The sequence below is a fragment of the Mustela nivalis genome (genome assembly GCF_964662115.1).
Source record: "Mustela nivalis genome assembly, chromosome: 9".
Lineage (NCBI taxonomy): Eukaryota > Metazoa > Chordata > Mammalia > Carnivora > Mustelidae > Mustela > Mustela nivalis.
This window is the reverse complement of record NC_139028.1, coordinates 38,401,261-38,428,585: the sequence shown is the minus strand read 5'-3', so window position 1 is coordinate 38,428,585 and position 27,325 is coordinate 38,401,261. Positions and strand designations below refer to the sequence as shown.

General features: G+C 38.0%; 1 protein-coding gene across 1 annotated transcript in view; it reads right to left on the bottom strand.

Annotated features, from left to right (window-relative positions):
• PGR (progesterone receptor) overlaps window positions 1-4,856 on the bottom strand; it is a 96,447-nt gene extending 91,591 nt beyond the window's left edge. The window contains exons 1-2 of the mRNA XM_082683348.1: window positions 3,156-4,856; window positions 1,785-1,936 (exon numbers count right to left, since the gene is read on the bottom strand). Coding sequence (XP_082539474.1) covers window positions 1,785-1,936; window positions 3,156-4,789 — 1,786 coding nt within the window. The 5' untranslated portion in view covers window positions 4,790-4,856. The remainder of the gene's footprint in view (window positions 1-1,784; window positions 1,937-3,155) is intronic.
• Between the last annotated feature and the right edge of the window lie 22,469 nt (window positions 4,857-27,325).

Genomic DNA, 27,325 nt, shown 5'->3' with positions numbered 1-27,325 from the left:
ACTACCCTAAGGAGGCTGTAAAAATGAAGGGAATCAAATTAATGTCAAAAGGAATGTTCAAAAAACCAGACATAAAGTTACATGGAAATAGTAACTCCAATTATGTGCTGGAGAATCTACTCTTCCACACAAAGAATGCCTACTTGTAACTATGACTAAATAATGTCAATAGGAAAGTTAGGGCCATTACCAGTTGTGTCCCATTTTCTCATGTAGCCCCTTTTATATATACAAATATATATTTGTAATATAATACAAAAATACAAATATGTATTTGTAATATATTATATTTGTAATATATTATATTATACACATACATAATATATTATAATATACAATTTATATATTATATAATATATTAGTTATAATATATTATATATAATATATTTGTATGCATATTTTAATATATATGTGCATATTTAATATATATATTCCTTTGTGGAAAAATCATGTTCTGGATAAATACAAAACAGATATTCTTCAAGAATGATTAGTTTAAGTAGTTTACAAATATTACTAATAACTGGTTGGGAATCATTTTTACCAAAAAGGTATAATAGTTGTAAAGAATCACCTGTTAGGCAGCTACAAGAATAGTGAATTTAGAATGTCTTTTCGGTCATATTCTTTTGGTATATATTAAATATACACATCAAACTCCTTTGAAAGTTCCCTTAAGGTAAAAATTGCTCATTCCTTCCTTTCCTACTTTTAAATAGAAGGTTCTTGAAATTAAAAAAACAAAAACAAGAACAAAACTCACAAACACGGAACAAAAAAGCAGGTAATCAGATTTTTGGTTCTTGTCTAGGTGTGATCTCTGCACTCCAGAGGGAACCCTAAGCTCATTTCAGCTTAGTTCAAGTCCAAAATACATTATGTAAGTCAATTCAAAATCATTAGATAATTATCATTAGATAAATAAGTCATTTAGATCATTTTAAAAATATAAAGGTCTTATAGTAAAATACTTCTTCAGAGATTGTTATTGTGCTCAAATTTTTCATTTGCTTTGAACTGTTTATTCCTATCCCCTTATAAAAATATACCAAACAAAAAGAGAATTTTAAAAATTTGTTTAGAATTACCATTATTTAAATATTACATACATATGAATGTAGAGAAAAGGCAAAATTGTGTAGAAAATTTGTATCTGCATCACATATATATATGCGCACACATATAAGTACATATACATAATTTCAATGACTTTTACAATTTTTCTTTTGATCAAAATTTTAAATGTAGTACATATCACATATAATAGAAATATAAAAATACAATTACAGTGAAGTTGTTTCTTTAAAGCTAAATAGGTAATGAACAATAGCAGCATTGCCCCAAGATTAGTACAATTTGAGTCTAATATTAAAAGTGCTAGCCAAAGAGTATGCAATTATAATATCTAATCACATTCAATTTTGAGTATTAAATGAAAGCATATTGTTAAAACATAGTCGTACAGGGGCGCCTGTGTGGTTCAGTGGGTTAAAGCCTCTGCCTTCATCTCAGGTCATGATCCCAGGGTCCTTGGATCCAGCTCCATATGGGCTCTCTGCTCAGCAGGGAGCCTGCTTCCCCCCTCTCTCTGCCTGCCTCTCTGCCTACTTTCGATCTCTGTCTATCAAATAAATAAATAAAATCTTAAAAAAAAAACATAGTCATATATTTTAAGTTATATAGAAATACCATTTCTTAGAAGCAAGAGGTAAATAAAATCTAAAAAATAATAATCTCAGCTTACAGTTAAACCAATAATAAAGGATCAGGAGAAAGGAGCCTACCTTCCATTGCCCTTTTAAAGAAGACCTTACAGCTCCCACAGGTGAGGACACCATAATGACAGCCTGATGCTTCATCCCCACAGATTAAACAAATCTTCTGAGGTAATGACTCGAAGCTGTACTGTGGGCTCTGGCTGGCATCTGAATCCGGCCTTGAAATGCAAAACAAAGTACTCCATTTATTTTTAGGTGAACCACTAGCTACTTAAAGTTTTCTTAACCGAATTGACACAGTGAAAGGGAATTTTCAAATAGAACTGTGTATATGCACCCTTGAAAGACATGCAAATTAAATTTCCTGTACTGTTCCTGGATTCACCACATTTGCAAATTATTAATCAGTCATCAGCAGCACCAACATAAAAGAATAATATATAGTTTTATGTTTAAGAAAGCAAAGGTCCATTGGTTTTGTTTTAAAAAATATTTCTACAAAACTTCTTATATAGAATAATAAATTTACTTTGACAAATGAAATGTTATTTCCTTCCTGTAGCCTGGGTAACTATAAACATGGTTTTTTTTTTGTTTTAAGGTTGAATGGTACTTAGCAATGCTTTTGTTTTGAGTTTTTAACACAACCCTTAATGATTGTTTACTCACACAAGTTTATGTGTTTGACGAGTTAAAGAATTGTTCAGGATATTGACACTATTTTGCTCATTCACAGCAATAAGATTCTAAAGCGAACATTCTTAGAAATTCCACTACTCCAGTATGTAAATCAAAATATTTTTGAAAACCTATGTGAAAAAAAGTTGTAGCGAATCCGAAACAATATTGGTGTTTAAATTCATAATGTAAACATATTACACATAACTTTAGCCTTGAGATACGTATGAAAATTGAGCCATTAAATATCCCAACCCGTGAAGTTATGTTTTCAGTTCTGGATAAGCGACCATGTAACAAGTACCACCCCTCCCGGAGGATCCGCGCCTTAAAGTCTCTTCTCCAAGAAAGACATTCCCAGTAAATGTCCTAAGAAAATAACCATTTTATAAAGCCCCCAACTCGCCGCGCTTTTTCCGCTCCACTGGGCTACCGCTCACCTAGAGTGACGCTGCACGTTTTAAATCAGGGCTAGTTTTGTCTCGAAATCTCGCAGATTTGAAAAGTTTAGAAAATATTTTTGAGGAGGCACGCTCCAAAAACGGCATATTATGCGCCCCCATTGTGTCTCTAAAATAGTATGGAGCTGAGAGAAGATAAAGGAAACCAAACTACCCTGTGCCCCGCCCCGACCACGCATCCTCTTGAGGCCATTCGAGTGAGCAGGACCCTGAGGGCCAGGAGCTGATGGCGACGAACTGGCTGGACCGCTATTCGCGAGACGCATAGGGCTCCCCACGCCCCGCCCGGGGCCCTCACCTCAGGTAGTTGATATAAGGCTGGTAGACCTGCGGCAAGCCTTCTTTGAGCACGGCGGCCTGGTAACCGAGCTGCGGGAGCCCGTTGAGGCTGAGCTGCGGGTAGAGCGCAGGGGCCACCCCTGCAGCGATAGCCGAAGCCGAGGTGGAGGCACTGTCCCGGGGCAGCAGGCACGCGCCTGCGCTTGGCGCCTTGCAGGGCGGCGGAGCAAACGGGCCCTGCTGCGGCGGCGTGCCCTCGGCTTTATACAAGATGCACTCCAGGGTCGACCCCGACGAGGACACCGAGGAGACAGAGACACTGGCGGGTGCGGCCGCCGTCACCGCCGCTTCCCCGGGTCTGGAGGATGGAGCTCGGGGAGGTAGCTGCTGCAGAGCCAGCGGCAAATCCGGGAAGACGGCGGGATTAGGACCGGTCATTAGGTACTGCCGCTGAGAGCGCGCTGCTGCCTCGGTGCCTTCCTCTTCCTCCTTGATCTTCAGGGCAGGCGGCTGGAAGTCGCCGTAAAGCGGGAACCCATCATCCTTGGGCTCCGCGTCGGGTGGGTATGCACAGTCGGAGAAGTCGCCGGCAGCTACCTGTGTGGACGAACCCGAGGGCGAGCCCCGCGGCGGGGCAAAGGTGCTGACAGCCGCAGCCCCGCCGTCATAGCTCTCTCCTTCCAGCAGCTGCCGGGTGCGGGCGGCCAGGAAGGCCGAGTTAAGGGGCAGAATGGGCACGTGTATAAAATCCATCATCGTGGTGGCCAGCGGGGAGCCCCCGGGCGCCGCTAGCGCCTCCTGCTCGGTCAGCGAGACCTTAGGCGCCAAGAAGCGGGAATCTTCCTTAGGGATCAGGGTGACTCCTCCTGAGGCCACCCCAGGAGAGGTGGCCGCAGCTCCTCCTGCAGCTGCCGTGCCTCCCACAGGCCGGGATTTGCCTTTCAGAGGTGGACCCACGGAACCCTCGGATTCAAAGCCATCCTCCTCCTCTACGTCCACCACAGCCGGCTGCGGTGCTGGTTTCACTGCGGCCCCCCGCCAAGGATGACTCCCAGAGGTCAGAGTCAACAGCTGCCGGGACGGTGACAGTCCCCTGGGCAGCACTTTATGGGCAGTTGCCGTCCCGGAGCTGTCGCCAGCCTTGCTCTCTGGCCGGCTCATGAGCGGGGATAACACCCCCTGGGTGGTGGAGGCAACCCGGGGGTCTTCGGAAAGCTCGGAGCTAAACAGGCACCAAGGGCTAGTGGACTCACAGGCAGGAGGGCTGGCGTGGCTCTGCCCCGGGCCTGAGGGCTCCAGTAGCGTGTCCAAGACACTGTCCAGCAGCCCTCGGTCTTTTTCTGGGGTTCTAGAGTTGCCAACTCCTGCACCGCTTGCGGCTTCAACTCTGGTATGCGCCGCCTTCACGTCTGACAGGGGCTGCTGATCCTGAGTCTTCCGGTCCGGGTCCTGTCCCTGACTGGGCGGAGGGAAGAGCAGCCCGTCCAAGGAGATGGGTATGGCCGAAACTACAGGCGAGGCGTCCGAGGTCTGACTTGCCTGGAAGGAGCCAGCGTCCCGGCGTCCCGACAGAGCCAATCCGACCCGTGTTGGGGAGGGCGCGCCGCCCGCCAAGTGAGGAGCCTGGGAATCCTTTGCCTTAGGCTCTGTCATGACGACCTGAACTCCCCTTTTCTCCTCCCCTGTCTCGAAGGAGGAGGGTTAGGGGAAGGAGGAGGGGGTTTGGGAAATGTAGGAGAAGCGGGAGGAGAAAATTGTAATTGAATTTGGCTGTTCTCGGTGGGGCGGGGTGGGGGATCTCCACCTCTCGGGTCGGAATGGGGCGGCGCTGGTCAGCTACTGCCTTTGCCCTCCATCTGGTGGTCAGGGGAAGGGCGGCAGTTTAGTCCCTGAGTCAGGTAGGGAGAGCAGAAGAAGGTTGTCTCTCCTAGCTGGGAGAGTTCTCCGACTTCAGTCCCAGGACGCGAGGCGCAGAATACTCACAATTCCAGGACTCGAGTGGCGGAGGCTTCGAAAGCAATTATATACGCGGCTCTCTCTCCGGATTTTTTCTCCGGCTTCCACGCGGAGCTTGTCTCGTAGCTCCCAATCCCTGACTGCGTTCCACTTTCCTTCTCATTAAAACCCTGGAACTACTTGGACTTCTCGCTACAGCCCATTCTCAATAATAGTTGGGTTTCTGCCTGCTCCCAATAAATAGCGGGCGACAATCATCCCTGGAGCTCTCACGTTTCTCGGTAGCTCAGAAGGAAACTGTACTTACATATTTCACTTAAGTGCCGAGTGAAACTAGTTCGCATTGAGAATGTGTACGGCTTACACACCGTATCATCGAATACAAATAATACAAAGCTTAACTCGAGTAATGACAGCTGTAGACTGGCCCCACAGCTTTCTAGTGACGCCTCCTCCCTATCGGGATGCCCCGCCCAAAGCCCCTCCCTACACGGATGACGCACCCGAACTGAAATTCTGGAGTTGGTATCCCCACCCTCTAGTCTGAATTCCACCCTGAATGGCAGGTGCTGAGGGATGGAACTTCGTAAATATTAATATTAAGATATTGTACTACGAATTAAGAATCATGCTCAATCTAACTGGAAAAACGAAGGGATTCTTTCAGGATTTCAGTTTTGTAAAGATTTTAACATCGAGAAAGATACTTGACTATGTTATTGAATGAATATATCAAGAATGATCCTAAATAATATAAAAGAGACTCTCTGTTATAACTTCCATGAAAATGAGCGCTTTCAGATTTCTTTAATCCAACCAAGGTGCTCTACTCCTCTGGAACAGTCTTCAATGTGGCAGAGACATTTGGGAGTGGAAGTTTAGATATTGTGTGTCCTCCTTTGATTTGTCTAAGGAATTTATTCCAACTTTTATTAAATAGAACTTTAAGGAAAGTTTCCCTTAGCTCCAGTTTATATTCTGTGCTACATCGTAAGTCCCTCAATAGAGATGATGAAAAGTATTTTCTCCCTTCAGCATATTTATTCTTAAAAATAATTACCTTTGAGGTTTATTTTTTAAGTAGATGACCTCTTATTTTATAATATATTGTAGAGAGAGGGGGAGAGTATTGAAATATATTTGAGATACAGGATCATAAACTAACGGTCTCTGCTGACCCCAAGACCCACGTCCAAAATACACTGCATACCTCTTAACAGTCTCTCCTCAATCCTCCCACCCTAAATCTACCAGCAGCTAGCCACAGTCACTTTCCTTCTCTGTGAATTTACCTATTCTTGGCATTTCATATCATATAAATGGACTTATACTGTATTTGCTCTTTTTTTGATGGCTTCTTTCACTTAGCATAGGGTTTTCAAGATTCAGCCACGTTGTAGCATGTATCAGTACTTCATTCCTTTCTAAATAATATTTCATTGTGTGGCCATATTGCATTTTATTTATCCATTTACTGGTTGTTGGACATTTGGGCTGTTTCTACTTTAGGTTATTATGAATACTGCTCTAATGAGCATTCATGTATAATTTTTCATACAAACATATATTTTCATTTCTCTTAGACATACCTAGGAGTAGAATTTCTGAGTTATATGGTAACTCTAGGTTTCACCCTCTGAAGAACTGCCAGGCTGTTTTCCAAAGAGACTGCACATTTTATATGCCCACCAGGAGTGTATGACGGTTCCAGTTTCTCCACATTCTTGGCAACACTTTTTTGTCTTTTTTATTATAGCCTTCATGGTGTGTGTGTAGTGATATCTCATTGTGGTTTTATTATATATTTCCGTGATGGTTAGTGCCATAGAATCCGTAGAATTTGCGTAATCTGGAGAACACTACCAGGTAGTCTTCTGAGACCTTTACCTGTGTTAATTTACTTAATCCTTCAACAGTCCTATAAAGTAGATACATTATTTCCATTTCATAGTTGAGAAAATTGAGGCATAGAGTAGCCAAAAATTAGACAGTAGCATAGTCAGAATTGAACCCAAGTGACCAAATATCAGTCTCCTTAGGGGTATGATTTTTAAATTGCTGATGGCTTGTAATTTGGTTTTCAGATTGCTATAGCCATAAAATTGGCGCTAGGCTTCATTTTAAATGGCAAACTGTATTTGGCTCCGTTTTGATTGATTATAAAAATTTCCTCAAGCTAACTTGACTAGGTTGTTTCCATAAGATTTAAAACCTTGAGGTAGGAAAATAATGATAAAGATGCCAGTGCTTCCTAAATCATCATTATGTCATGAAATTTAATGTTGGGTGATTTGCATTGTTGGTACAGGAATTCTCAAATATATGAATTTTTGAGTTAAACAAAATTTATTGGTTAAATTCAGATGTAAGAGGGCTGTCTCCAAATATTCTTGAAGACTATTTTTGGAGAAGAGAATCCAAATTTGGAAGTTTGTTTGTTTATACTTTGGGAGGAAAAGCTTTATTAAAGTATAGTTGTCATGCAATACGCTGCATGTACTTAAAATGTACATTTTGTGAAGTTTTGACATATTTATGTACTTTTGAAACATTTTCACCACAAACAAAATGACAGAAATACCCTTTTACACCAGAAGTTTCTTCACACCACTTTTTAATCCCTTCCTGCTGCTCTTTCCTATCTTCTTCCATCTCTGTCATTCACCATCTGTCCCCAGACAACCATTAATCTGTTTTCTGTCACCATACATTAGGTTTTTAAAATTATTCATATCTGATTTATTAAACAAGTTAAATTATATTACATGTATTATTTAGGACTGTCTCCTCTATTTTTTTTTAACTGATAGGCTTTTCTTTTTAGAACAGTGTAAGATTTATAGCAAAATTAAGCAGATAATTTAGAAAGTTCCTCTATATCTTCTGTATAGTTTTTCCTATTAACATCTTACATTAATATGGTATATTTTTTACAATTAATGAACTAATATTGATACATTAATATTAACATACATACATACATAGTTTATTCTGATTTCCTTAGTTTCTGTCTAATGTTATTTTCTTTCCATTGTTTTATCCAGGATACCACATTACACTGTTGCCATGTCTCCTTAGGTGCCTCTTGGCTGCTACAGTTTCTCAGATTATCTTTTTTTTTTTAATGATGTGAACAGTCCTAAGGAGTCTGATAGGCATTATTGCAGGATGTCCTTTTATTAGAATTTTATGTTTTCCTCACGATTAGACTAGGCTTATGGGTTTGAGGGGGAAAATCACAACAGTAAAACCCACATTGGTTAAATGGTACATACTGTCAACCAGACTTAATATTATTGACATTAACCCTAATCACCCTGCTGAAGCAGTACTTTTAAGGTTTCTCCACTGAGCACTCATTTTTTTTTCCTTCTCTTTCCATACTGAGCTCTTCAAAGGGAAGTCAGGGAGTAGGGTATTATGCTTTTCCTCCTTTAGGGTGGAATATATACATTATTTATTTGGAATTTTTCTGCATAGAAAAATTTCTTGGCATTTTACTTATATCAGTATGGGCTTATGGGCATTTATTTTATACTTTGGATTATAATTCAATATTGCTTTATTTTGTTGCATAAGTTGCAGCTTTCGGCATCAGGAGTTTGTGTGTGTGTGTGTGTGTGTGTGTTAGTTTTTTTTTATTTTCTACCATTTCAAGATGTTCCAGACTCATCTTGTCTATTTCTTGCCCTAGTCCTAGGATCAGTAATTTATTTGAAAGTGATATTATAATTGAAGATCTGCGTGCTAAATGTGTTCTTCATTTTTTATTTCTTAGAACTTTATATAATGCATTGTATACTTTTATTCATCTAGCATCTTTCATCCAGCATAATTATTTTAAGATTCATCTATATTACAGTATGTTACATTAATTTATTCTTTTTACTAATGACTAGTAGTCCATTGTGTAGATATATTATAGTTTATTTATCCATTTACCTGTTGCTGAACATTTGGAGTGTTTTGATATTATAAAACATAATTATGAAAATATTATGAATATGTACAATGAATATGTATAAAATATTACAAAATATGTACAAATGTTGTATGGACATATGTTTACTTTCTCTTGAGTAAATACATAGAAATTAAATGGCATCAAGATCAAAAGCTTCTGTACCGCAAAGGAAACAGTCAACAAAACAAAGAGGCAACCCACGAAATGGGAGAAGATACTTGCAAATGATAGTAAAGACAAAGGGCTGATATCCAGGATCTAGAAAGAACTCCTCAAACTAAACACAGACAAAACAGATAATCATGTCAAAAAATGGGCAGAAGACATGAACAGACACTTCTCCAAAGAGGATATATAAATGGCTAACAGACACATGAAAAAATGTTCATTATCATTAGTCATCAGGGAGATTCAAATCAAAACCACATTGAGTTGGGATAAATTGGAGAGGGAGACGAACTATAAGAGACTATGGACTCTGAAAAACAATCTGAGGGTTCTGAAGGGGCTGGGGGTGGGAGGTTGGGTGAGCCTGGTGGTGGGTATTAGAGAGGGCATGTTTTGCATGGAGCACTGGGTGTAGTGCATAAACAATGAATTCTGGTACCCTGAAAATAAATTAAAAAATTAAAAATTTTTAAAAAAAGCACAGTAAGATACCACCTTACACCAATTAGAATGGCCAAAATTAATAAGACAGGAAACAACATGTGTTGGAGAAGATGCAGAAAAAGGGGAACCCTCTTACACTGTTAGTGGGAATGCAAGTTGGGGCAACCACTATGGAAAACAGTGTCAAGATCCCTTAAGAAATTAAAAATAGAGCTTCCGTATAACCCTACAATTGCACTACTGGGTATTTACCCCAAAGTACAGATGCAGTGAAAAGAAGGGCCATCTGTACCCCAATGTTCATAGCAGCAATGCACACAGTTGTGAAACTGTGGAAAGAGCCAAGATGCCCTTCAATGGATGAATGATAAAGAAGATATGGTCCATATACACTATAGAGTATTATGCCTCCATCAGAAAGGATGATACCCAACTTTTGTATCAACGTGGATGGGACTGGAAGAGATTATGCTGAGTGAAATAAGTCAAACAGAGAGAATCAATTATCATATGGTTTCACTTACTTGTGGAGCATAAAGAGTATAACATGGAGGACATTGGGAGACGGAGAGGAGAGGTGAGTTGGGGGAAATTGGAGGGGGAGATGAACCGTGAGAGACTGTGCACTCTGAGAAACAAACTGAGGGTTTTGGAGGGGGATTGGTGGGAGGTTGGATGAGCCTGATGGTGGTTATTATCGAGGGTATGTATTGAATGGAGCACTGTGTGTGGTGCATTAACAATGAATCCTGGAACACTGAAAAGAAATTTTAAAAATTTTTAAAAAGAAATTAAGTAGCTAGTTAAATGGGTACTTATACATTTAAATACTAAATAGTTTTCCAAAGTAGTTGTATCATTTCTCATTCCACCAGCAATATATTACAGTCCTAATTCTTCCATAACCTAGAAAAAAATTGGCATGGTCAATATGCTTAATTTTAGCAATTTAATAATTTTAACAGATATGTAATGGTATCTCATTGTGGCTTTATTGCATTTCCCTAATGACTAATGATATTGATGATCTTTTCATGTGCTTATTTGCCATTTCTCTAACTTCTTTGGTGTTTCTGTTTGAATGCTTTGGTTTTAAGAATTGCATTATTTCCTTATTGTTGAATTTTGATATATTTTTTTAATTCTGATGCAAGTTCATTGAAAAGTTCCTCCTAGTCTGTGCTTTATCTTTAAGTTCTCTTCATTGTCCCTTGAAGAGCAGATGTTTTTTAAAATTGGTAAAGTCTAATTAATCAATTTATACTTTTATGAATTGTATTTTCAGTGTCATAATTTAAAAATCTTGCTTGTTGCTGGAGGGGAGATGGGGCTATAGGATAATTGGTTGATGGGCATTAAGGAAGACCTTTGATGTGATGGGCTCTGGGTGCTATATGTAACTAATGAATCACTAAATTCTACACTGAAATTAACAATACACTATGTGTGAATTAACTTGAATTTAAGCAAAACAAAACAACAAAAAATTGAAAAAAAATCTTGCCAAACCCAAGGTCACAAAAGTTCACTATTGTGTTTTCTTCTGTTTTTATAGCTTTTGGCTTCACATTTATATCTGTGAATCATTTTAAGTTACTTTTTAATATAGTATGAAGTGTAGATCAAAGATTTTCTTTTTGTTTGTTTTGCATAAGGATATAGAGTTGTTTCAGCATGAATTGCAGAAAGGAATATTCTTTCTAAACCTCCATTGCACCATTGTTGAAAATGTTATATATATATATGGGAGTCTATTTCTGGACTCTCTGTTTTGTTTTACTGAGCTATTTGACAATCTTTAAGTCAACATTATAATATATTGATTGTTGTAGCTGTATAGTAGGTCTTGTATACTTGAAGTGTTATTGCTTCAACTTTATTATTATTTTTCAAAATTGTTTTGGTTATTCTAGGTCTTTTGCATTTCCATATGAAGGCTACAGAAGGGACAGGATGGGGAACAGGGTAAGCAGGTGATGATAGGTATTATGTAGGGCATATATGGTGATGAACACTGGGTGTTATACACAACTAATGAATCATTGAATATTACATCAAAAACTAATGATGTACTATATGTTTGCTAACTGAAACACAATTTTTAAAAAAGGAATAAAATTTAGAACCAGTTTATTTCTTCAAACAGGACTGTTAAGATAATAATTGGGATTGAATTGAAATAGATCAGCTTGGAGAGCGATTGAGGTCTCACAACATTAAGTCTTCCATCTTTCTCTCTTTAGGCCTAATTTCTCTCAGTGATGTTTTGAAACTTTCATTGTATAGATCTTTCACATCTTTTGTCAGTCTTATCTGCAATTATTTCATATTTTGATGCTATTATGAATAGTATCTGTACTTTTTTATTGCTTACAAATAAATCAGCCAAACTTAGTGTCTTAAGCAATATCCGGTTATTATCTCAGTCTCCATGGGTCTGGAGAATAGGCATAACTTGATTTTATCTACTGCTTAGGGCTCTTATGACTACAATGTGTGGATCAGCCAGGACTGTATTCCCATCTAAAGCTTCTGTGCTCTTCCAGGTTCATGCAGGTTGGGGCAGACTTCAGTCCCTTGAAACTTTTGAGCTCATGGAAATTTTCATCTTTCAGGTCAGCAGGAGAAATTTACTCTGATAACATTTTTAAGACCTTCTGCCCAGTTAAGTCACATCCACCCAGATAATCCCCATTTTGATTAATTCAAGATAATCTGATTTGGTATCTTAATTACATCTGTACATTTCCTTTTGCCATAAATGTAACTAATCATGAGAGGTGAAATCCATCACTATCATTTTGACAATCACACCCACATTCAAGGAGAGGATATTATACAAATCATGTACACTATGGGAAAACAATTTTGAAGAATATATTATAATTAAGCCCAATTTTTATTTTGTGTTATACATTTCTAGTGTTTATAAATACAATTGATTTTTTAATTGAAGTGATAAGAGTGGGGATCCTTTGTGGTTTCCTGATTTTAAGAGGGAAAACATTCAGTTTTTTATCATTAAGTATGATGCTAGCTGCAATAGATTCTCCTTATCAGGTTGAGGAAGTACCCTTCCATTCTAGTTTACTGAGAAGTGTATTGGAAGTAGAAGTGGGATTTTATCAAATAATCTTTGTGTACCTTTTGAAATTATCATATGGTTTTTCTTTTTTAGTGTGTTAACACAGTGAATTACATTAATTGAGTGTTTAATATTAAACTAATCTTGTATTCCTGGGATAAACCTACTTAGCCATGATATAACTATTTTTTCCATGATATTTTGTTTAAATTCTAGTTAGTTAATATATACAGTAATGTTGCTTTCTGGAGTAGAATTTAGTGATTCATCACTTATATATAAAACCCAGTGCTCCTCCAAAGTGCTCTCCTTAATGCCCATCATCCATTTCACATTGCCCCATCTACTTCTCCTCCAGCAATCCTCAGTTTGTTTTCTGTAGTTAAAACTTTCTTATGGTTTGCCTCTTTCTTGTTTTTAATCTTATTTTTCCTTCCTTCCTCTATGTTCATCTGTTTTGTTTATTTAATTCCACATATGAATTAACTCATATGGCACTTGTCTTTCTCTGACTGACTTATTCTGCCTAGCATAATAGCCTTTTGTTCCATCCATGTCATTGCAAATTACAAGATTCTGTCCTTTTTGATGGCTGAGTGTGTGTGTATGTGTGTGTGTGTGTGTGTGTATAAGTGTGTATGCATACAGTATATGTACATTATTGCATATATATCCATATATATATGGATAACATTCAGTTATCCATATCACATATGGATATGTGTATATATCACATCTTCTTTATCCATTCACCAGTTGATGGATATTTGGGCTCTTTCCATATTTTGGCTATTGTTGATATTACTGATAAACATGAATACTGTTGATAAACTTTGGGGTGCATACGACCCTTTGAATCAGTATTTTTGTATCCTTTGGATAAATACTAATAGTGCCATTGCAGGTTGTAGAGTAACTTTATTTTTAACTTTCTGAGGAAATAGATGGAACTTTTTATATATTATATTTGCTTGTTAAATACTTGTTTAGAATTTTTAAATCTCCATTCATGAGGAATGTTGATCTGTTCTCAACAAAGTAAGATGGAGGAAACAAACCTCAACATAATAAAGACCATATATGAAAACCCCACAGCTAATATCATCCTCAGTGGGCAACAACTAAAAGAGCTTTTCCTCTGTGGTCTGGAATGAAACAAGGAAGTCCACTCAGCACTGTTATTTAACACAGTACTGGAAGTCCTATCCCCAGCAGAAAACACAAAGAAATAAAAGGCATCCAAATCAGCAAAGAAGAAGGCAAGTTTTCACTATTACAGAAGACATGATACTCTATACAGAAAAGCCAAAAAAACTCCGCCAAAAAAAAAAAAAAATTGCTAGAGCTGATAAACAAATTCAATAAAGTCACAAGACATAAAATCAACACACAGAAATCAGTTGCATTTCTACACACCAAGCGAAGCTGCAGAAAGAGAGATCAAGGAATCAATCTCCTTTTCAATTGCACCAAAGGTGATAAGATACCTGAGAATAAGCCTTACCAAGGAGGTAGAAGTATACTCTGAAAACTATAGAACACTTGTGAAAGACACGAAGGAAGGCACAAAGAAACATTCCATGCTCATGGATTAGAAGAGCAAATATTGTTAAAATGTCTATGTTACCCAAAGCAATCTACACATTCAATGCAATCCCTATGAAAATACCATCAGCATTTTTCATAGAGCTGTATCAAATGGTATTAAAAATTGTTTGGAGCCACAGAAGACCCTGAACATCCAAGGTAACATTGGAAAAGAAAACCAAAGCTGGAGACATCACGATTCTGGACTCCCAGCTGCATTACAAAGCTGTAGTTGTTGAGACAGTATGGTACTGCCACAAAAACAGACACATAGATCAGTGGAACAGAATAGAAAACTCCAAAATGGACCCAGAACTATATAGTCAAATAATCTTCAAAAAAACAAGGAAAGAATATCCAATGTGGGGGCTGGGGGGAGGCAGAGACAGTCTTTTTCAATAAATGGTGTTGGGAAAACTGAACAGCTACACGCAAAAGAACGAAACTGCACTCCTTTCTTATACCATACACAAAAATAAATCCAAAATGGTTGAGAGGCCTATATGTGAGACAGGAAACCATCCAAATCCTAGAGGAAAACACAAACAGCAATCTCCTTGACATTGGCTACAGCAACTTCTTGCTAGACACACCTCCAAAGGCAAAGGAAACAAAAGCAAAAAGCAAGATAAAAAGCTTTTTCACAGCAAAAGAAATAGTCAACAAAACTAAAAGACAACCTATGGAATGGGAGAAGAAACTTGCAAATATGTTATCAGATGAAAGCTAGTTTCCAAAATCTAGAAAGAATTAATCAAAGTTAACTCCCTGAAACCAAAAATGCAGTCAAGAAATGGACAGAAGAGAGAGTCAATTATCATAAGGTTTCACTTATTTGTGTAGTATAACAAATAGCATGGAGGACATGGGGAATTAGAGAGGAGAAGGGAGTTGGGGGAAATTGGAAGGAGAGGTGAACCATGAGAGACTATGGACTCTGAAAAACAATCTGAGGGGTTTGAAGTGGTGGGGGGGGGTGGGAGGTTGGGGTACCAGGTGGTGGGTATTATAGAGAGCATGGATTGCATGGAGCACTGGGTGTGGTGAAAAAATAATGAATACTGTTATGCTGAAAATAAGTAAAATATAAATTTAAAAAAGAGAAATGGACAGAGACATGAAAAGACATTTCTCCAAAAAAGACACATAAATTGCTAACAGACAGATGAAAAAAATTATCAAAATCACTGGGCATCAAGGAAATAGAAATCAAAATCACAGTGAGATAGCTCCCCACACTGGTCAGAATGCCTAAAATTTACAACTCAGAAAGCAACAGATATTGGTGAGGATAAGGAGGAAGGGAAACCCTCTTACAATGTTGGTGGAAATACAAATTGGTACAGCCACTCTGGAAAACAGTATGGAAGATCCTCAAAAGATTAAAAAAAAAAAAAATAGGGCTACCCTGAACCAGCAATGACACTACTAGGTGTTTACCCAAAGGATAGAAACATAGTTACTTGAAGGGGTATATGCACCCTAATGTGTATAACAACCATGTCTACAAAAGCCAAACTATGGAAAGAGTGCTGATGTTCTTTGATAGAAGGATGGATAAAGAGATGTGGTTTTATATAATTATAAATAAATAATGAATAAATTATATATATACATATATACATATTTCTCACCCATCAAAAAAATGAAATCTTGCCATTTGCAGCAATGTTGGTGGATCTAGAGGGTATTATGCTAAGTGAAATAAGTTAGTCAGAGAATGACAAATACCGTGAGTTCACTCAGGTGTGGAATTTCAGAAACAAAAGAGATGAACATAGGGAAAGGGAAGGAAAATAAAATAACATGAACATTGAGAGGGAGTCAAACCATAATAGATGCTGAACTTTAGGAAACAAAGTGATGGTTGCTGGAGGGGACATCATTAGGGGAAGGGATAATTGGGTGACAGGCATTAAGTATGGAACTTGGTGCAATGAGCATCGAGTGTTCTATGCAACTGAATCACTAAATTCTACCCATGAAACTAATTTTTTAAAAGTATATGGCTGACAAGATGGTGAAGAAGTAGGAGGAGGCACCGTTTCAACCTGTCTCCTAAAGTGAACTGACTACCTACCAAAGAGATCTGATCACCCATGAAATCAGCCCAAGATTAGAATTATACACTTCTGGATCTCTATGGGGCAGAAGATTCCAGTGGGCAGGTAAAGCGGAGTGGGATCATCGGACTGATATTGGAAGATACACAAAAGGGGGAGGGAGCCACTAGAAGCAACCCATTGGAAAGTAATACCCCAATACAAGAGTGCCCTGTGACTGGGGACCAGCATTAGCTTGGAGTCTGGTTACTCAAAAAAAGCAAAGGATCTTAGGGGAAAATTGAGGGAATCGGGTGGTTAGGGACAGGGACTTAATTAAGCCCGCTGACCCAGCACAGCCACCGCCAGCGCTGAGCCAGAGACAGTGCAGTCAAGAACTCAGGTCTTGGTCCCTGAGCTGCTGGGACCCATGAGAGTGCCTGGGTGCTGGTGCCAGTGAGGGTGAGGGATCCTCTCCAGGTGGCAGAACCACAGCCTTTTGCACTCTCCATGCATGGGCAGCACAGAGTCTGAGTCATGCCCTACACCCTTCCCTAAGAGAGGTGCATGAAAGCGCCAGCCTGCGCTCTCTTGGAACTGGAGAGCCTGACCACTCCCAGCCCAGGCCAGTGTGAAAATCTCAGTGCACTATCTCTGCTTGGGACCTCCCTGGCAGTGTGGAACTGCCCAGATAGCTGAGGCTAGTATTTCTCATGGTTTTGGGTACAAGTGGGAGTTCCTCTGACCCCAGAGACTATGACTAGGAACATGCTCTGCCAGCAGCAGAGGGGGAATTTATGTGCTCTGGAACACCCAGAGGAGAAGAAACTGAGGCTTCTCTCTGAGAGGGAGGTCTGGGTGCAGTTTGCTTTCTTCTAAACTTCCAAAAATTGTCAAATGCCACCAAGGGAAGAGAAAAGAAACGAACAAACAAAAACCCCCCAGAGAACAAAAGACTAAATAACCAGTTTCCTCAGAGTCCACCCCCTTGATGAGGCAAGGAGGACTTAACTCAGGGAACACTGCCTGAAAAACCATTGGGCAGGCCCCTCCCCCAGAAAGCCTGCCCCTTCACCCCCCAAAAAAGACAAGAGGACAACCACCACTACTTCATAGATACAACTTTTAGTTTTAATTCGTTCCTACTATTCTGGTTAGTTTCATTTTTTTCCTTTATATATAACTTTTTAACCTATTTACCATCACAATGAGATGTTCAGTACATCAAATTCTATTATAACCTTTTAACCTGAACTTTTTGATATATATACCTGTGTTTTTCTTTTGCTTTTCTATTTTTAATTTGATTTAATTTAATTTAATTTTTTAATATTCATATGGAGATAAGCTTCATGGTAATCCCATTTCCCCAATCAATGCTACCCCTATAGCATAAACCAGTTTTAGTCCCCCTTTATCTCAGGAAAGTTGAGTCCTTTAACAAAGATATCAAGATATATCCAGGAAGAATCAAAATAAACTTCCTCACCCACACTGAGAATTTATAACCACTCTCCCAACTTTTTCTTCTGTCAGTGTTTCTGGGTATTTGTTTTCGTCCTAGTAGTATATAAATCTTATACTTGGGCTTCTTTTTGACAAGGTTCTATTTTTCTAATTTTGTTGGTCTGTTTGTCTGTTTTTATTTCTGTACTTCATAAATCTTACCTTGGGGCCCATTTGGGCTAGGCCTTCTGTTTTATTTTATCTTTCTTTCTTTTCTTTCTTTTTTTTTTTTCCTGTCTCTGTATCTCTCTGTCTTTTTCTTTACTTTCTTTTTAGTGGGGACTCTTGATTTCTCAGAAGCATTCCAGGGTGCACCTGTCTACACCACAGTTGACACATTCAGCTACACATCTGTTCAGCCATCTCTCACCAAAATGACTAAAAGGAGGTAAGCCCAAAAGAAGAAAAATTCAGAGATGAGCCTCCTGCATCAGAGTTATTGGATATGGACATAGACAGTATGCCAGAAATGGAATTCAGGCTAACAATTATCCAGGCAATAGCTAGATTGGAAAAAAACCTTGGATAACAATATGGAATTGATTAGGGTGGAAGTGAAAGCCACCAGGGATGATGTTCACAATGTTCTCAGTGAGTTCCAATCTAATCTAAAATCTCAAAAAACTAGGGTAACTGAGGCAGAAGATAGAATCAGTGATCTAGAGGACAAACTGATAGAGAAAAAGGATCAGGAGGAAGCCTGGAACAAGCAGCTTAGAATCCATGAAAACAGAATTAGGGAAAAAAATGACACCATGAAACATTCCAACATCAGAATTATTGAAATCCCTGAGGGGGAGGAGAAAGAAAAAAGACTAGAAGATATAGTGGAACAAATTCTCCATGAAAATTTTCCCAGTCTGGCTTCATGTACTAGAAGCAGAAAGATCTTCCCCCAAGATCATAGAATCTAGAAAGAACTCGAGACACCTGATAGTGAAAATGATGAATCATAATTGTAGACAGGAGCTCTCAAAAGCAGCTAGGGCAAAGAAATTCCTTATATACAGAGGAAAGCCCTGCTTATCATTATCAGAATAATGTCAGACCTGTCCACAGAAACCTGGCAAGCCAGAAAGGGCTGGCAAGACATATTCAGGGCACTAAATGAGAAGAACATGCAGCCAAGAATACTTTATCCAGCAAGACTGACATTCAAAATGGATGGAGAGATAAAGAGCTTCCAAGACCAGCAAGGTTTAAAAGACTATGTGGAAAAAAGACAGACTCTTAAATAAATGTTGCTGGGGAAATTGGACAGCTATATGTAGAAGAATGAAACTTGACCATTCTCTTAATCCATACACAAAGATAAACTTCAAATGGATAGAAGAGCTCAACGTGAGGCAGGAATCCATCAGAATCCTGGAGGAGAACAAAGGCAGTAACCTCTTTGATATCAGCCACATCAACTTCTTTCAAGATATGTCTCCAAAGGCAAAGGAAACAAAGTGAAAATGAACTTTTGGGACTTCATCAAAATCAAAAGCTTCTGCACAGCAAAGGAAACAGTCAACAAACCAAAGATGCAACCCACGCAATGGGAGAAGATATTTGCAAATGACAGTACAGACAAAAGGCTGATATTCAAGATCTATAAAGATCTTCTCAAACTCAACACACACAAAACAGATAATCATGTCAAAAAATGGACAGAAGACATGAACAGACACTTCTGCAATGAAGACATACAGATGGCTATCAGACACATGAGAAAATGTTCATCATCACTAGCCATCAGGGAGATTCAAATTAAAACCACATTGAGATGCCACCTTATACCAGTTAGAATGGCCAAAATTAGCAAGACAGGAAACAATGTGTGTTGGGGAGCATGTGGAGAAAGGGGAAACCCTCTTGCACTGTTGGTGGGAATGCAAGTTCGTGCAGCCACTTTAGAGAAAAGTGTGGAGATTCCTCAAGAAATTAAAAATAGAGCTTCCCTGTGACCCTGCCATTGCACTACTGGGTATTTACCCCAAAGTACAGATGCAGTGAAAAGAAGGGCCATTGTACCCCAGTGTTCATAGCAGCAATGGCCATGGTTGCCAAACTGTGGAAAGAACCAAGATGCCCTTCAACAGACGAATGGATAAGGAAGATGTGGTCCATATACACTATAGAGTATTATGCCTCCATCAGAAAGGATGAATACCCAACTTCTGTGTCAGCATGGATGGGACTGGAAGAGATGATGCTGAGTGAAATAAGTCAAGCAGAGAGAGTCAATTATCATATGGTTTCCCTTATTTTTGGAGCATAAGAAATAACATGGAGGAAATGGGGAGATGGAAAGGAGAAGGGAGTTGAGGGAAATTGGAAGGGGAGGTGAACCATGAAAGACTATGGACTCTGAAAAATAATCTGAGGGTTTTGAAGGGGAGGAGGATGGGAAGTTGGCTGAGCTTGGTGGTGGGTATTATGGAGGGCACGTATTGCATGGAACCCTGGGTATGGTGCATAAACAATGAATTCTGGTACACTGAAAAGAAATTTAAAAAGTTAAAAAATTTAAAAATGGAATTTAAGGTACAAAACATGATAAAGACAGGTCAATTAATAATATTGACAATTTATAAAAATTATCAGCTATAAACAACATAAAAGCTAAGCATATTAAAAAATTCTAGCTATATGGGCAGAACATGCTTACAGATATTTATATAGAATCAATTAAATATAGATGACAATATAATTATTTGACAGATTTGAATAACATATTAAATACATTTGATTATATGTAAAAAAAAAAAAAAAGGATATGGCCTAATGCTAAACCTATCAATAACATTAATCCATAATCCCTAACCCCTAAACCTAACTCTAACCCTTACCCCAAACCTAACCTTTTGGAGAGGTCTCTGAATGGTGGGATGTCAGGCACACACCATCACCCTAACTTGTAGCCTAAACCTAAACTAGATCTGAGAAAGTGGGTTCATGAACACATGATTAAAAATAAATAAATAAAGCCAAGAAGCAGCTTATTTATTCTGGAGATGACCACAAATATTTAAGTGTAGGTAATATTTCTAAAAGGTGCAAATAGAGATAGAAACAAAAGGGAACAATTGGAGTATTTATTTAAAGCATATTTAGAGCTCCAAGTCCCATCCTCGCCTCAGCTCAATAGATGGCTGCCATATCTATTGTCATCCCAGGAGATGTCTGGTGTTTTATTCTCTGGAGATGTCTATGAATTGTAGAATGGCAGGCACATACTCTCTCCCCACCCCTTACCCTAATCTTAAAATTAGCACTAACCTTAACCCTAACCTGATATTTGAGAAAAAATATAAAGTTGTGGTATACATATATAATGGGCTATTACTCAACTATAATAAAAAATGAAATCTTGACATTTGCAATGACATGGATTGAGCCAGATAATAATATTGTAAGTGAAATAAGTCCATTCGAGAAAAACAAATACCATGTGATTTACTCATATGTGGAATTTAAGAAACAAAATAAATGAGTGAAGGGGGAATAAAAAACGACAAAGAGAGAGGCAAACTAAGAAACAGACTGTTAACTATACAGAACAAACTGATGGCTAGCAGCAGGGAGGTTGATGGAGGACGGGTTGCACAGATGAGCACCAGGTATTGTACGGAATTGTTGAATCACTATATTGTACACATGAAACTAATTTACACTGAATGTTAACTATATGGGCATTTAGAATTTAAGAAAATGAAATTAAAACTTTTCTAAAAAACAGTATTCAGGGGTGCCTGGGTGGCTCAGAGGCTCTGCCTTTAGGCTCAGGTCATGATCTCAGGGTCTTGGGATCGAGCCCCACATCAGACTCTCTGCTCAGTGGGGAGCCTGATTCCCTCCCTCTCTCTGCCTGACTCTCTACCTACTTGTGATCTCTCTCTCTGTCACATAAATAAATAAAATATATATTTTTTAAAAGCGGTATTCATTGTAGATGGTCAGTGCATCTTGCATGAGTCACTGTATTCAGAACCCATAGAAATGTGTTAAGCAGGTCAGAGAGTGACCTTTGTATATTCACATTAAATTCCAGCTTGCACTTACAACAATCACTTTGTAATACAAAAGATTTCTAGTTCTCAAAATTGTATAAATCACTTTTTTAAAAATCAAAATCATAGGTCTAAATGGCCCAACATGTCTTTCTGAAAAATACTCATATTTCTAGGGTATCAGATCAAGTAAATATTTCTACACTATTCCATAAATCTTGTCAACTATTAAACACTTTGAATTGTAAAAAATAAATAGAGCAACACAAGGTGTAAAGTGAAAATAGAACTAGATTTGAAACGAGAAGCCTTAGTGAGTTCTGGCTCTACTAAGTACTAGGTCCAAGTCATTAAGCTGCAATTTCTTCATCTGCAAAATTGAGATAATACTTTTATCATGAATTTTTAATGAACATTATAGTGATATGTGAAATTGTATATATTGTTAAATAAAAAACAGTTTAATGACACTCTGTAGCAGATGTTTGTAAAATGAGGGAATGATTTCTTTATTCACTATAAAAATTAGAGTAGATTTGAAAATAGTTAATCATCTTTTCAATTTTAAGGTGATGTTATGGTTTACTTTGCATACTATTCTCACTGCCATAATAGAGAGACAACATTCAAGAATAGCTTATGCCAAAACACATGTATTTGTGGAGTTTAGATTGTATTTTACATTCTATTTTATTCTATTAATATAAAAATATGCCATTTATTTCTTGTAATTCATGATACAAAAGCTAGACAAAACTATTAGAAGAAAAGAGGACATCTAATAGTACATTGCTGGTTGCAGGGTAGTTCAATATTTAACATTTTTTTATTGTTTTGGATCATTTTGGCTTAGTTTGCATATCTGCAGTAGCTTCTGACCATTTCAGATTTTTTTCTAGGTTGCATTTTGCCTGGGTCATAATTGATATTTTGTACTCTCTTGGTTTGCTAAACAGTTGCTTGACCGCATGAGGAGGAGAAACTCTCAACAAAGAAAAGTACCAGAGACAATGTACTCTGCCACAAAACTAATGGATATAGATATAAGCAGGATGTCAGAGATAGAATTCAGATTTTTTTTTTTGAATTCAGGGTATTTTTAACTTTTTGAGGAACCTCCATACTGTTTTCAAGAGTGGCTGCACCAGTTTGCATTCCCACCAACAGTGTAAGAGTGTTCCCCTTTATCCACATCCTAGCCAACATCTGTTGTTTCCTGTGTTGTTCCTTTTAGCCATTCTGACAGGTGTGAGGAGATATTGCATTGTGTTTTTTTTTTAATATTTTCTTTAATTATTTGACAGAGAGACAGAGTGAGTGCACAAGCAGGGGGAACAGCAGAGGGAGAGGAAGAAGCAGGCTCTCCAGTGAGCAGGGAGCCCTTTGTGGGGCTCGATCCAAGGGCCCTGTGATACTGACTTGAGCCAAATACAGATGTTTAACTGACTGAGCCACCCAGGTGCCCCTCACATTCTAGTTTTCATTTGTATTTCCCTGATAATGAGTGATACTGAGTATCTTTTCATGTGTCTCTTAGCCAATCAGATGTCTTCCTTCGAAAAATGTCTATTCAAGTCTTCTGCACATTTCTTAACTGGATCATTTGTTTTTTTGTTGTTGCTGTTGTTGACTTTGATAAGTTATTTTTTAAGTATTTATTTATTTGTTACTTTGTTTATTTGTTCCTTTATTTATTTACGTGGGAGAGAGTGCATCCAAAGGTATGGGCAGGGGGAGATGGGGAGAGAGAATCTCAAGCAGACTCCACACTGATCTCCACACCCTGTGTGGGCTCAATGTCACAATTCTGAGACTGTGAACTGAGCCAAAATCAAGAGTTGGATGCTTGACTGACTGAGCCACCTAAGTTTGATTAGTTCATCCTAGATTTTGGAAATGAGCCTTTATCTGATAAGATATTTGCAAGTATCTTTTCCCATTCCATAGGTTGTCTTTTAGTTTTGTTGACTATTTCTTTTGCTGTGCAAAAGCTTTTTATCTTGCTTTTTGCTTTTGTTTCCCTTGCCTTTGGAGATGTGTCTAGCAAGAAGTTGCTGTAGCCAATGTCAAGGAGATTGCTGTTTGTGTTTTCCTCTAGGATTTGGATGGTTTCCTGTCTCACATATAGGCCTTTCAACCATTTTGGATTTATTTTTGTGTATGGTATAAGAAAGGAGTGCAGTTTCGTTCTTTTGCGTGTAGCTGTTCAGTTTTCCCAACACCATTTATTGAAAAAGACTGTCTCTGCCTCTCCCCAACCCCCACATTGGATATTCTTTCCTTGTTTTTTTGAAGATTATTTGACTATATAGTTCTGGGTCCATTTTGGAGTTTTCTATTCTGTTCCACTGATCTATGTGTCTGTTTTTGTGGCAGTACCATACTGTCTCAACAACTACAGCTTTGTAATGCAGCTGGGAGTCCAGAATCGTGATGTCTCCAGCTTTGGTTTTCTTTTCCAATGTTACCTTGGATGTTCAGGGTCTTCTGTGGCTCCAAACAATTTTTAGTACCATTTGATACAGCTCTATGAAAAATGCTGATGGTATTTTCATAGGGATTGCATTGAATGTATAGATTGCTTTGGGTAACATAGACATTTTAACAATATTTGCTCTTCTAATCCATGAGCATGGAATGTTTCTTTGTGCCTTCCTTAGTGTCTTTCACAAGTGTTCTCTAGTTTTCAGAGTATACCTCTACCTCCTTGGTAAGACTTATTCTCAGGTATCTTATCACCTTTGGTGCAATTGAAAAGGAGATTGATTCCTTGATCTCTCTTTCTGCAGCTTCGCTTGGTGTGTAGAAATGCAACTGATTTCTGTGTGTTGATTTTATGTCTTGTGACTTTATTGAATTTGTTTATCAGCTCTAGCAATTTTTTTTTTTTTGGCGGAGTTTTTTTTGGCTTTTCTGTATAGAGTATCATGTCTTCTGTAATAGTGAAAACTTGCCTTCTTCTTTGCTGATTTGGATGCCTTTTATTTCTTTGTGTTTTCTGCTGGGGATAGGACTTCCAGTACTGTGTTAAATAACAGTGCTGAGAGTGGACTTCCTTGTTTCATTCCAGACCACAGAGGAAAAGCTCTTTTAGTTGTTGCCCACTGAGGACGATATTAGCTGTGGGGTTTCTTTTGTATGTTTTTTTTTTTTTTATGGTTTTAAGGTATGTTCCCTCTATCCCTACACTGAACTGAGTTTTTAATCAATAAAAGATGCTGTATTTGGTCAAATGCCTTTCCTGCATCTACTGAGAAGATCATATGATTCTTGTCCTTTCTTTTATTAATGTGGTGTATCATGTTGATTTTGTGGGTGTTGAACTACCTCTGCAGCCCAGGTATAAATCCCACTTGGTCATGGTGAATAATCTTTTTTATGTACTGCTGTATCCTATTAGCTAGATCTTGGTGAGATTTTGGCATCCATGTTCATTAGGGATATTTTTCTGTAATTCTTTTCAGTGGAGTTTTGTTTGGTTTTGGGATCAAGGCAATACTGGTCTCATAGAATGTGTTTGGAAGTTTTCCTTTCATTTCTGTGTTTTGAAACAACTTTAGTAAATAGATTTTAATTCTTCTTCAAATATTTGGTCGTATTACATTGGGAAGCCATCTGCCTTATATATTCTCTTATATAAGCCATCTGCTTATAATATTCTCTTAAAATTGTTTGCATTTCTTTGGTCTTTGTCATGACCACTCTTCTTTCATTCATGATTCTATTTATTTGGCTCCTTTCTCTATCTCTTTAATAAGTCTAGTTAAGAGTTTATTGATCTTATTAATTCTTTCAAAGAACCAGCTCTGAGTGTCATAGGTCTGTTTTACTATTTTTTAAAATTCCTATATCATTGTTTTCTGCACTTATCTATTATTTCTCTACTCCTGCTTCATTTAGGTTTTATTTACTTCTCTTTTTTGAGCTCCTTTACATTTTAAATTGTATATTTGAAAATTTTCTTGTTTTTTGAAAAAATACTGTATTATGATATGCTTCCCTATTGCTGCCTCCCAAAGTTTCTGAACTGTCATGTATTTATTTTCATTAGTATCCATTTATTTTTTTAAATTCTTTAATTTCCTGCTTGACCCATTCATTTTTTAGTAGGAAGCTCTTCTTATTTATTTATTTATTTATTTTAGTAGGAAGCTCTTTAGCCTCAATTTATTTGTGTTCTTTCCAGATTTGCTCCTGTGATTGAGTTCAAGTTTTGAAGCATCATGGTCTCAAAATATGTATTGAATACTCTCAGTCATTTTGTACTGGTTGAGACCTTATTTGTGACCCAGTATGAGATCTATTCTGGAGAATGTTCCACGAGCACATGAGCAGAATTCTACATTCTCTTGCTTTAGGATGAATTTCCTGAATATATCTGTGATGTCCATCTGGTCCAGTGTGTCTTTCAAAGCCATTGCTTCCCTGTTGATTTCTACTTAGATGATCTGTCCATTGCTGTGAGTAGGATGTTAAAGTCTCCTTCAATAAATTTTTTTTTTTATTTCTGTTATTTATTAGTTTAGGTATTTCATTTCTCCCAAGTTAGGGACATAAATATTTACAATTGTCAGATCTTCTTGTTGGATAGACTCTTTTATTATGATATAGTGTCCTTCTTCAACTCGTATTACAGTCTTTTTTAAAAATATTTTTTATGTTACATTATTCTCCATACAGTAAGTCATTAGTTTTTGATGCACTATTCCAAGATTCTTTGTGTATAAAATCAACTGCTCCCTGCAATACATGCCCTCCTTAATACCTATTACCAGGCTCACTCATTCTCTGATGCCCCTCCTTTCTAAAGGCCTCAGTTTGTTTCCTGGAGTCCATAGTCTGTCATGGTTTGTCTCCTCCTCCAATCCCCCCCCCCATTCATTTTTCCCTTCCTTCTCACAATATCCTTTATATTATTCCTTATGTTCCACAAGTGAAACCATATGATAATTCACTTTCTCTTCTTGACTTATTTCACTCAGTCTAATCTCCCCCAGTCCCATCCATGTTGATGTAAAAGCTGGGTATTCATCCTTTCTGATGGCTGAGTAATGTATTTCATTGTATATATGGACCACATCTTCTTTACCCATTCATCTGTTGAAGGACATCTCTCTTCTTCCCACATTTTGGTTATTGCGGACAATGCTGCTATGAACATTGAGGTTCATATGGCCCTTCTTTTCACTATGTCTGTATATTTGGGTAAATACCTAGTAACACAATTGCTGAGTCATAGGGTATCTATATTTTTAATCTTTTTGAGAAACCTCCACACTGTCTTCCAAAGTGAATGCTCCAACTTGCATTCCCATCAACAGTGCAAGAGGGTTCCCTTTTCTCCACAATGTCTCCAAATTTGTTGTTTCTTGCCTTGTCAGTTTTTGCCATTCTAACTGGTATAAGGTGGTGTCTCAATGTGGTTTTGATTTGAATTTCCCC